The sequence below is a fragment of the Phasianus colchicus genome, chromosome 6 (genome assembly GCF_987193195.1).
Source record: "Phasianus colchicus chromosome 6, bPhaCol1.hap1.1, whole genome shotgun sequence".
NCBI lineage: Eukaryota > Metazoa > Chordata > Aves > Galliformes > Phasianidae > Phasianus > Phasianus colchicus.
In genome coordinates, this window is record NC_143441.1 from 13797774 (window position 1) to 13809544 (window position 11771).

At 47.0% G+C, this 11771-nt stretch overlaps 2 protein-coding genes across 2 annotated transcripts in view; one reads left to right on the forward strand and one right to left on the reverse strand.

Moving 5' to 3' along the window:
* Window positions 1-5535, reverse strand: part of STT3B (STT3 oligosaccharyltransferase complex catalytic subunit B) — a 49663-nt gene extending 44128 nt beyond the window's left edge. Inside the window, exon 1 of the mRNA XM_031590259.2 lies at window positions 5233-5535. Within this exon, the coding sequence (XP_031446119.1) occupies window positions 5233-5471 (239 nt within the window). The 5' untranslated portion in view covers window positions 5472-5535. The remainder of the gene's footprint in view (window positions 1-5232) is intronic.
* A 573-nt stretch (window positions 5536-6108) lies between these two features.
* The window catches only part of GADL1 (GAD like acidic amino acid decarboxylase 1), a gene marked incomplete at its 5' end in the record, with an annotated part of 249026 nt that continues 243363 nt past the window's right edge, over window positions 6109-11771 (forward strand). Inside the window, one exon of the mRNA XM_090142129.1 lies at window positions 6109-6408. Coding sequence (XP_089998255.1) covers window positions 6109-6408 — 300 coding nt within the window. The remainder of the gene's footprint in view (window positions 6409-11771) is intronic.

Below are 11771 nucleotides of genomic sequence, written 5' to 3' on the forward strand. Positions count from 1 at the left end.
GCCTACAAAACCATCCTGATACATTTTGCTTTTCAAGTTTCATTCCACAAATCAATGGAAGGGTGGGCACTGTGCAAGCACTTTGTCTCATCTCCCATGTTTTCCAGGAGATGCTCTAAAGACTGTCTCTCCGCATGCTCCCTCTGCATTTTATCAGTGCTGTTCCTCTTACCTTCTCATCCATAAACCCATTATTGTAAGCATTTGAAGCTTTCTACCCTATTAAAAGTTGGGCTAATGAAGAAAGAAACAATACCAACAGTAAACGTGATAGAAAATAACAGGAGAAATGGAACAGAGCTTTGATTCTTACATGAATGGCAGACACTTCAAAACCACAAGGGGAACTGCTTTTAGCTTCTTTGGCCTATGGCCTGATAAAACTTTGAGCCTTCCCATTCAGCATCTCTCTGTTACACTTGCAACTTTGCCCAACGTGTCTTTGTCAGACTGTACTCCTTCCATTAAATTTCTAATACTTACATTTTCTGCAATTTCCTAAGCAGCAAAAGTCCAATACATTCAATTTCACATCTTCTTGACTTGGTACCATATCAACCTTCTTGAAAAGGTTGATTCCAAATGACCAAGTATCTAAACATGGAAAGGCTGTTCAAGTCCCTGGACATGTAAACTTACATCTCTCAATCTAGAAAGTGCTAAAATCCAACAGTCCCCCTATGCTGACAGAATTTTGAAATATATTCCTATCAAATAGAAACAGAATATTTCTCATTTCATAGAATCTAAAGGCTTGTGAATGAAGAAAATATAATAAGTTTTTAACATTAATTTCTTGACATTTTCCAGCATCTCAAAATCAATCCAATATATCAATCCAATAACACTGGATTGGGACCAAATGTTTTCCCAAGGTCTGGAAGTTGTCAAAGATCATAAACAAAAGGAGGTGGTTGGGAAAAGAATGTTAAAGTGGGTGGGAAACATTTCTTAAACAGATCTGCAATCGTGTGCTCACCTCTCCTAAGGTTACAGGATGGGGCGAGAGTGTCCAGAATGGCAGCAGTTTAGGATGTATGTCTGCCACCACTCAAGAACAACACCAGCAGGCGAGCAAAGGCCAGATGAATTATCTGAGTAGGCCACATCCACCCATAGCTTACAGACGTTAATTGAAATTATCTACTTTATAAACACATCATCATTCTCCTTACCTAATTTTTCCCCCTTATGAACACTAAGGTTCCCTCATTCACTGCGACCTACCTTTCTTTCATCACTCTTGTTGCTCCACTCTTAACATGCTGTTTCTACATGTACGCACCTTTATCCCAACCTGATTTTATCCTGTAAAGTCAGTTGCTATTTGCATTCTCTCCTCACGCCCATGTTCTTCCTCAAAAATAAAGAGACTAAAGTGCAATATAAAAATTGATTGTGGGCAGGTTTGGAGAACTAAAACGCTACAGTATTTTGACAATTTTCCTCGCTGAATCAACTCGCCATGAGTGCTTTACAGTAAGCACAAAGGAAAAAGCAGACTGCACTGTAGGTGACAGGAGAACTCCTACTCCAAAAAGCAACCATCAGATCAGCAAACTACAGTGCAAACCAATAGCCTTGCTCTCTCCCGAAATCAATACATTAACACAAACTTCAGTGTTCGATCAACTCTATACACTCCACTTTTACTTGAGTCACACCCTGGATTTTAATGAAGCTTTCATATTTTAGCTAGATGTGTTAATTTATGTTTCCATTAATAAAAAGTTCCTAACTGCTCAAGAATCCATCAAGCGTACAGTGCTTGAGCCAAGGGAAACATCTGTCTGTGCTCAAGGTAGAATTCTAATTTCCCCTCAACTTGTCTACCTCTGAAATGTCATTGCACTGGCCTTACCCTTATTTTTTTGCCAGTTTATTGCCAGCTGATGGTATCAGTGATGAGAAAGTAGAGTCTTACTGTGTATACAAACCACACTTCCCCATAGCACAGTTATGTGAAGTATGATACAACAGCTGTCCTGTGACAGAGGGTGGTTTGAACTGAACAGTGGTGCCAGGCTGGAAGAGGTAAAGATGCACGCAAGCTTGCTGCAGTGCTGTTCAGCACCAGAGCTGGCTGGTGGACAGTAGGACACAACGTGCCTGGAAGCAGTAGGCAAAGCTGGCTGACAAGATCACGCTGGTGCTGCACGGCACATGCAAAGATGTCTCGTGCCCAGGCACAAGAGTTTCCGCATTCTAGTTTCAGCCAGCTCTCTTAGTCCTATGGTAACTGAGTTTCCAAGTCTAGTGCTTAGAAAGCTGTTAAAATTCTCAGGAAAGACAAAAGTTTGACTTAATGCCATGGGATATGATTAATGATTCAGATACGTTTCTCACATGTGACAGCTGTGAGAGCTGTGCAAACAGAACGGATGGCGCTGTTTTGATAGCACTCACTGAAGACTAGCGATGCACCAAAGGCTGCTCCTGCCTTAGTCGGTAGCAGTACCAGTGTGTGGCAGGATGCAACCGTATCAGTAGCCTTATCTGCCTCACATGTACACACACTCAGCTTATAGAGGTTACTATGAGTCCGTGTGACGTGAGTGGCTATGTGACATAGCGTAGCGGCAGTTGGGGTTGCACACTGGATGCAAAGCAGCAGGTAAGGGATGAAGCAGTCCCCGTTCTGGTATTTGCCTCGGTTGGGCAGCCACGGTGGCACTTACGGCAACACCTGAAAGGAGGAAGGAAGAAGCTGGACAGCTGGGTTAAGCACAGCTGTACTTTCATGAACACACCTCACTGCACACTCAGAAGTGCTTAGCACGGAAATGATGCTCTTGTTCACCCAGCTGCCAGACTAGCCAACCCATGAACTAAATTTTAGGCAGAAAACCTGTCTACCCCAGTGCACACTGGAACCACTGCCCAAATTTCAAATTCTTGGTCTGATAACAAAATTCTGAAGTGCTGAAGGCTTTGCCAATAGCCAAAAATAGCTCCCAGTCAGTGCTGACTGACTCCACACATCAGCTCCCAACCTATGAGCTGACAAAAATTACACATGTTTTTCACAGTATCTGGACCAGCTCAAGCATGGGAAGTAAACAAAGCATGGGAAATGGAGTGGCAATGCTATTTGAAAGAGGTATTCAGCGTGAAAGAAAACAGTAATCCCAGTAATGATAATCAGGCCACAAGTCTATAGGGCAGCATGGTGACAACAAAATGCCAGCTTGTTTTCCCTCAAACGAGTGCTGTATTGTAATGGAGATCAAAAGCAAATGCTGCCCTCTGTACTGCACTGGGCTGTCTATACATTTGGGCCATTTCTGGAAGAAATGACACCTGAAGAAGGGCTCAGAAGCAAGTTGTACAGAGCACCCCAGCCCCTCCAATAAAACCCTCACCTTACCAGCAGAGACCTAACTGGAAACAGATGCTAGAGATAACAGAGTATTTGATCCAATTAACTTGCTGGTAACCCAAAGCAAGCCTCCCTTTGCTTCCACCCTAGATTCCCTATGTTTCTTATGTGCGCAGGGGAAGAGATTTCCTAAGTAAAGGAGAAAGCTTCCTACACCTCAGTGGCAATGTTTTCCATTCCAAAGATTAACAGATTCACTTAATGCTCCTGATTTTACCACGCAGACCACAGCTTTCTCTCATCACAAAACAAATAACAGAGAACAGATGCGTACGCCCTAGACAGGCTTGACAGAAAAAGCCAAAGGAATGGGAAATAACATGGAACTGTTTCACTGACGCCTAAAGGGAAGTGGAAAGCTGTTCACCTGCACAATCTGCTAAAGAAGTGGTTAAAAAAATAAAAATAGGGCACTGCTAATCTCTTTTCATAAGCGTTTTTCCCACATCAGATTCAGGTTTGTAAGACCCTTACAACTGAAAAAACACTCATTCCTCACTACTCGGCAGTATTTGGGAACATCGCTGTTTGCTTTCTCCATCAACATCACTGCTGCAATAGAGAACACACGGCTTTTCCCCCCAGTTTCTACCATTTTAGCTTCTCTTTCCTACTAATTAACTTAAGTGCATTTGCCTCCGTTGTTCCTGGCGTGCAGCAACATGACACTGGCATGGCTCTCGACATCTCTCTGCTTCCCACAGACCTGCACTAAAACCACTGAGTTCTGTCAACTTTGCTGCTCCCCACGAGCAGAGCTCTGTGCAACAGCACAGCAGCGGTGCCCTGTTTGCACGCGCAGGAAGATGACTGTGCATCCCATCACACTGCAGGTTATCTTCACAGCCATCACCGGGGCCACAAACTGAGCTCTCCTGGCACGTTCCTAATGTCCTTCAAGGCTTAGCAATGAGTTACACAACCCAACGCTGTGCAATTTCCATTCATCCAAGGATGAGCCTTCTGATTACAGAAACCAGATAAAGTTGTGCAAAGACGTCATTTGTATCAAGTTTCCTCCGCTACTGATTTTTTGCTTAGATTTAGATCAGAAGAGCCTTAAAAACCGCTCCCCAGGACGTGACCCCGGGGTTATATGCTCGCTGCAGCTGCATGTAGCTGTGCTCCCCGCTGTTAACTTTATTAATTAAGAGTTTGCATTCCTCCCTTCCGCGTTTGCAGAAACAGCACTTAAATTTCGGGCGACTGCTCGGCGCTCTGCAGATATTTGGCTTTCAGATCACAAAGCACGGATTGCTTCGTGCAACGCTTAAAAACAAAGCGATTCCTTGTTCCCTCCGCCTGTTCTGTGCCACGATTTCTGAATGGATTACATGAGAGACGGGGGGGGGGGGGGGGGGGGGGGGGGGGGAGCAGCACACACACACAGAAAAGAGGAAGTTGTGCTTTTGGACCGCCACAGCGGAGCGCACGCTTTGCAGAAGGGGTGCAGTTGCAGCGACAATTTCAGGTTTCGACGATCTTAACGCGGATTTCAAAACAAAGCACCTCCCTCCTTCGCGTGGCAGCAGCCCTGCGAGACGGGACGTCGGATGGAGAAGACGGCGCTCGTTACCCCGAGCCTCCCGCCGGCCGCGCCGCACGCAAAGTTGCGGATAAGCGCGGTCGGGACGCGGGCACGTCCTCGCACGGCGCTGTCACCGCCACCGCGCCCCGACTGCGCCGGGGAAGGACGGAGCGCCGGGGAAGGACGGAGCTCCGCGCACGACGCCCCGCTCCCTCCCTCCCTCCTTCCCTCCCTGCCTCCCGCCGCCGTCGCCGCGGCCGGACGGGGCGGCGCTGCCGGGACCGGCGCCCGCTCGGCGGCGCCCGCTCGCCCCGTGGGCGCTCACCAGGGGTCGAACTCGTGGATGATGCTCTCGAAGCGGATGACGGCGAAGAGGCGCGAGCTGAAGCCGGCCAGCCAGGCCAGGAAGAGGATGGTGAAGGAGAGCAGCGACTGCCAGCCCGCCGGCTGCGACAGGCCCCCCGACAGGCCGCCCCCCGGCCCGCCGCGGCTGTTGAGCGGCGCCACGGAGTTGGCGGCGGCGCCGGGCTTGTGCTTGCTGTCGGGGGCCGAGTGCTCCGCCATGTTGCGCCCGGGGCTCCCTCGCAGCCGCTCCGCCCGGCGCGCGCGGGGAGGAGGGAGGGGCGGGGGAAGGGAAGGGCGGGGGGAGGGAGGGAAGGGGCAGAGCCAGCCCGCTGCCGCCGCGCTCCTCGCGGGCCGCCCGCCGCCGCCGCCGCCCGCCGCCGCCTCGCCTCGCCGAGCTCTGCCTCCCACCGCCGCCCTCGGCAGCCCAGGGGCGGGCGGTGACGACGGAGCGGGGAGGGGCGGAGGGCGCGCGGCCGCCGCCGGAGCGGTGCTAAGGGCCCGCGCGTGCGCGTGAGCGCAGGGGGCGGGCGCGCGCGGGCTGGCGTCTGGCGGCTCGCGGGCGGTTTGACATTGCCGCCCTCCGGCGCGGGAGGAGCTACGGGGGCGGGGGCGGGGCTGCGGGAGAAGGCGGGGACCGGGGGGAGGGACTGGCCAATCGCCACGGTCGCCCTGCTAACCGGAATTTGGTGACGGCCTGTCACGGAGCGACAGGTATTTAAAAGGGGCGGGGCGAGGCCCGGCGGCCAATCGGAGTGACGAAGGAGAAGGCGTGGCAGCGCGCGCGGAGGGGAGACGACTCTCGTCGCCGGGCATTGGCGGGTCAGGAAAGGGAGGGCGCTGAGTGGCAGCGCTGTGAACCAATGGGGGCGACGCGGCGCCGCGCGGGTCACGGCGGGAGAGGAGCGTCGCCGGCGGCGGCGCTGCAGCGCGCGTGGGCCGGTGCTGCTCCTGGCGTTCCGCGCGGCCTCGCCGCGGGGGCTGCTGGGAGCCGCAGTTCGCCGCGTGCGTGTGGCGCGAGGGGAGCTGCGGCTGCCGCCGCGTGCGCGGCCGTGACGGCACCTGCGGGGTGCTGGGGGCACTGCGTGGCGCGGCTTTCCCCAGCCAGCCCTCTGAGGGCTGCTCGGCCGTCCCCGAGTGCTTCTGCTTGGCTTTCGAGGTACGAGCTTCCACTTTGATGCTCCTCCTCGGGGCTCGCGTTCCTCTGAGCCGTTTGTTTCAGCTGTTCAGTTACCCCGTGCCAGGCCCCGAGGGCGGGCAGGTAGGAGAGGGAGCTGCAGGCGAGGCCCCGGGCCGCGGATTGAAACCGCCGTGCTGGTTCCCCTCCCTCAGCCCTTATTCTGCCCGGCTGTGAGTTATTCACCGGGCTTGAAGGCAGGGCTGCTGCGAGGCACGTTGTGTGCCTGTTGCAGGATGTAGGTTGCTCCGAAAGTAAAGCCTCCTGTTCTGTTTATGTCCGTGGGAGCTACAGCAGATACAAAGGGCTCAGTAACGCTATGTGGTAGAGCAAATTCTCAGCTCCAAAACGTTGTTTTTCAACACAGTCACCGCCGTTAGCTGTGTACTTTCACCAGCAATGAACAAGGAGCCTGAACATTGCACCTGCGAAAATCTGCACCCATCGTCCACTGCTAAAACACAGCACCTGCTGCCTCACTGTGCCCACGTCCACTGCTCGCACCTCGAAATGTCACTCCTTGTCACTCCTGACTTCCATGTCAGGCGCCATTCTGTCAGACTGCCCCTCTGCTGCCATCTGTCACATGGCAACAACATGCGATGGGATATCAGTGGGAAGGTTCAACCTCTACTGCCATCCCGCCAACATCTGCCTCTGATGTTGCGAGCCAGCATCAGAAAAATAGGAGGCATTACTTTTGGAGCAGCCCTCATATGAGGTTTAAGAAAACTTCCGTGAAATTATGAGGTTCGATTTTGCTGAATCTGGCTCTTAAAAAGCTGTATGTGTTGTATTTTTCTCTTAATACATTGTACTTTTCTACTCTAGTTAAAATAGGTCAATAATACATTCAAGAGAAATTAAGTTAGACATTTGCCCCTTTCCTAGCGTCGTCTGTGAGGGTTTTTAATGAGCTGCCCAATTGGCATTTCAAGTGAAAGATTTTTTTTCCCTTAATTGGGTCATGAACGAGGAGCGAAAGTGGCTAGAAATTTGCAGCTATCCGTTGTTTTTCTCAAATGCATTGACTGATTGTACGACAGGCTCAGCCCTGGTCTGCTGTTCTGAAATGACTTGTGGTATTTCCATTCTCACAGTTGGATCCTGTCTTTGGTAACAGCAATTCAAGGTTAATGATGCAGTAGGGGAGCAGCTCTACATGGTGCTGTATGTAGAATACCTCTGTCTTTTCTTCCCCTGCACCCAAAAGTCTGGGTACTAAGAAGGCAAAATTAACTGATGATGCACTGAAAAAAAATTGCATACCAGAACTTTTAATGCAAGATTTATCATCGGTGTTAACTTTCCTTGATCAAGAATCTGCTTTTTTTAAAGATCATTGTGGAATGTGGTGTGGATGAAGTTACATGGCATTCGCTTTAAATTTCATTGCTATAACTTTTAACTTCCAGGAGGGAGCTTATATCATTCTGACTGTACTGACAATTTTTTTGAGCGTAGACAAGCTCAGACAGAACTTGATTTATTTGAATGCTGACTAATGGTAAAGTGTTTCTTTGTCCTTGGTAACAAACAATATTGTTGCCTATTCATTTTCAAACTGTTCAAAAGTCTGTACATGAGAGCCTGGATAACAAAATTTAGTGGTAGCAAAAGCACAGTTCTAGTACAAGCTTTTATTAATGTTTCTGTAAATACATTGTCAATTTTTTTGTGTGAAATAAGGTTTAGTAGTCTTATAGCACATCTGATTAAACACTTGCACTCAAATGAAAATTTGTAGTCATACAGCTGGATGGTTTTGACACTATGCTGCCATGACTAAGATGGAAAATACTTTTTTGGAGGAGATGCGAAGCATGTCTACTGCATTCCACCCCTGTTTGAAATTTGTCCTTCCCCATTGCCCTGTAATATGATGGAGCTATTGGAGCAGGTCCAGAGGAGGTCTGAAAAGATGACCAGAGGGCTGGAGGACCCCTCCTTTGAAGAAAGACTGAGGGAGCTGGGGCTGTTCAGCCTGGAGAAGAAAAGGCTGTGGGGAGACCTCATTGCAGCCTTTCAGTATTTGAAGGGAGCTTATAAGCAGGAGGGGGATCAACTTTTTACACAGTGTAATAGTGACAGGACAAGACGAAATGTCTTTAAATTAAAAGAGGGGAAGTTTAGATTAGAGATCAGGAAGAAATTCTTGACTCAGAGGAAACAGGCTGCCCAGAGAAGCTGTGCTGTCCCATCCCTGGAGCACTCAAGTCCAGGTTGAGTGGGGTCCTGGGCAGCCTGAGCTGGTGGGTGGCAGCCCTGCCCAAGGCAGGGGATTGGAACTGGATGGGCTTTAAGTTCCATTCCAACCTAAGCCATTCTATTATTCTCTATCTTTTTTTCCCCCTCCCTTATCCTTGTGTTTTTCTTTTTTCTTTGTTTTAAGGTAATTTGGTTTAACTTGTTCCACTGTGTCAGGTGGTGTTTTCTTTGAAAGCAAAATAACCATGAACGTGTCCAAATTAATGGTTGAGGTGTTGATTTTGCATCTTGATTATGAACCATTTTGCACACAGAAAATCAGTTTCCTATTCTGAGCATGTAAAATAATATCCAAATGCCTAAAGAGTGGTGAGGGGGGGAGGAATCTCATTTATTTTTCAAGCTTCCTCAGTAATGGAACTGTTAGGAGGGTAATGCCAAGTGTGGAGGTTGTGTTACGATTGTACAAACTGAAGCATCTTGAAAGTTGTAGATCTGTGTACAGGAAAATATCATATGAGAGCTCCTCATCCCTCAACACGGCTACCATGTGTCACTGACATGCATCCTGCTGTTGTAGGGATGTCAGACAGAATTGAGACAGAAGAAACCAGACACATCCATGTAATTAATTATTAATCAACAATACAAACTCATGGTTGGAGGGAACAATTCATGCCTTTTGCCAAACTTTATTGGCAGCAGTTCCTCAGTGTTCATTAACAGAAGTAGGTGGCTTAGTTTAGAAAGCCATAGATAGCATGTTTAGGGTAATAAGCAAATCTTAAACAGTCCTTCCAACTTTTTGGTCCCGTGGATGAGCAAGTTAGTAAGCTTAGTGTTAAGATTTTGAAGATGGCTTTATAAGCTAATGAAATAGTACTTCCTGAACTGTAGAGCAGAGCATCACTCAGTGTGCTGGAAGATGCCTGATTCCACTGAGCACATCACTAAAATCCCTGGACAGTCATTGTTTAAAAATGTATGGTAGGGTTTAAATGAAAGAAAACACAATACCATTGCATAATAATTACCCTTGAGAACCCAAACTTTAATGCATTTAAAAATAGCTATATATTAGTCTCTACATTAGATAAAATGTCATGAAATTAAAATAATTTTAAAAATCAATTTATTTAAGCAGGTGTGACCTTTTATGGATACATGCAAATCACTTTAGCTAGTTATAAACTGGCACAAGATTGTCTGCAAAGAGCTTTGCACCTGTGTAACTAATGAGTTTTTTAATTGATTTGAATTAAACTGGCATAACTGTTGTGTTTAGACAAGGCCTTAACCTAGCAGTTAATTCAGTAATAACTGTAGAAACTGGCTTGACTTATTTCTGACAGTGTTCTGCTGTGATTTCCCCCTTTCCAAGAATTCAAACACAAGTTGCTGTTCTTTCTCTGCTCTCCTGCCTTAATTTCCCTCTGTAGTTTCCCTTTGTTGTGACCTGCACAGTGATAAAGGTTGCTGCAGTTTGCACAGACTTCTCAGGAACCACAAAGAGGAATGACAAAACTCAATGCATACTTTCTCTCCCTAGGCAGCCCCTGGCATACTCTGGTGCCAATACCTGTTGTATCAACCTTGTATTTACTTTTTCAGGGAGAAATGGGACTTTTCCTTCTGGCAGGCTGCTACCAGCTCTGCAAAATCCCCAGCCCTTCTTAGAATAACTGAAGCAACATCTTGGGCCTTTTTTTTATTATTATTTTTTATTTTAGAAGAAGACAAACAACAAAATTCCCCCCCTCCCCAAACTCATAAGAACCACATGTAGTATTTTTTATGTTTATATTCTTACCTACATGCAAGTGCTGCACAATGTAGAAAACCTGTGGACTTCTGAAGTACCTTTCTCAAGTGTTGTTTTGTTATTTCTAGCATTTGCATTTCACCAGACCTTGGTTGTTCTTGGCAAATGCTGCAACAAAATGTTTTTGCAAAATGTTCATTTTATCCTTTCTGCTAAGAAGTAATATGTTGCTTTTGGTTGAGAAGTGTTGGGAAAAAAAAAAAGACATTTTCTCCAGGGATATCCTGAGTGGCCTTGTCAGACAGTAGAATGGTGATGCTTAGCATGTAAATTCTAAGTCCCCAGAAATTGTAGATACTGGATCTCATTAATATATCATGTTGGAACAGCAGAACTGCTAAGGGACCCAGCTGGAGAGAAAAGCTAGCCCCTGGGGAATGCAGCGAGAGTTGTGTCCATTTTAAATGTATGGGACCTGGGACTGCTTAGTTGTCGTTAATGTGAATTTCCTCACTATGTTGAAGTGAGGACAAGGGCAGAATACAGGAAAGAGGCATTTGCTTTTAGCTGTTACACCAGCTGCATATTACAGCATCAGGATAAGATGTGTGGAAACACAGCAAAGAAAAGAGGAAAGAAAGAAAGAAGATTTTATTTGTATCATCGCTTGAAGCCTATTTTTTTGCCTGTAGGATTTTGATCACCCTTTAGTAGTATTTTTCTTCCTTGCCTCCCTTCCCAGAACATACCACACTATTGCTGATTGGGATTGAATGTAGGGGAAGAGGAAGGAGGTATTTGCATTTTGTCTGTAAACTACAGTATTTCTTCAAAGTATAACTCTTCTGATTTTATTTTCGCCAATAAATTTGAGAAAGGTCTGTAAGTTGGAAAATTTGACAGTGTTAAATGTATTGTTTTCAGTGCATTAGTTACTTCAGCGGGGGGGGGAAAAAAAAAGGAGGAAAGATTATGTAGCACAGTATCAGCAAAGAATTCCCCATGCCTGAAAATTTCTCTGTAAATATTGTGCAGTATATTTCTGTAATTGGGTTTGTAGTCTAAATGTGCCTAGCCTTGAGGAAAGAAGTTATTTTACAATGGATTGTTTCTAGTGCTTTTCTGTTGTTAGCATCTGAGACTAGTCATTATCTTCCTTTCTATTTTCTACACTGCTTGTAGAAATTCTTCTAGTCAACTGCTGCATTAATAACTGCATCAGAATTGCAAAAGAATTTAAATGATTTTGTTGTGGAATCAACTGTGCCAAAACTCACAATGCATTACAGAACAGGAGCTTATGTGTGCTTTGTGATAGGGTAATTTCAACCCATCCTCACATGCAGGTCTGAAGGACTCCACCAAGAAGAAAATG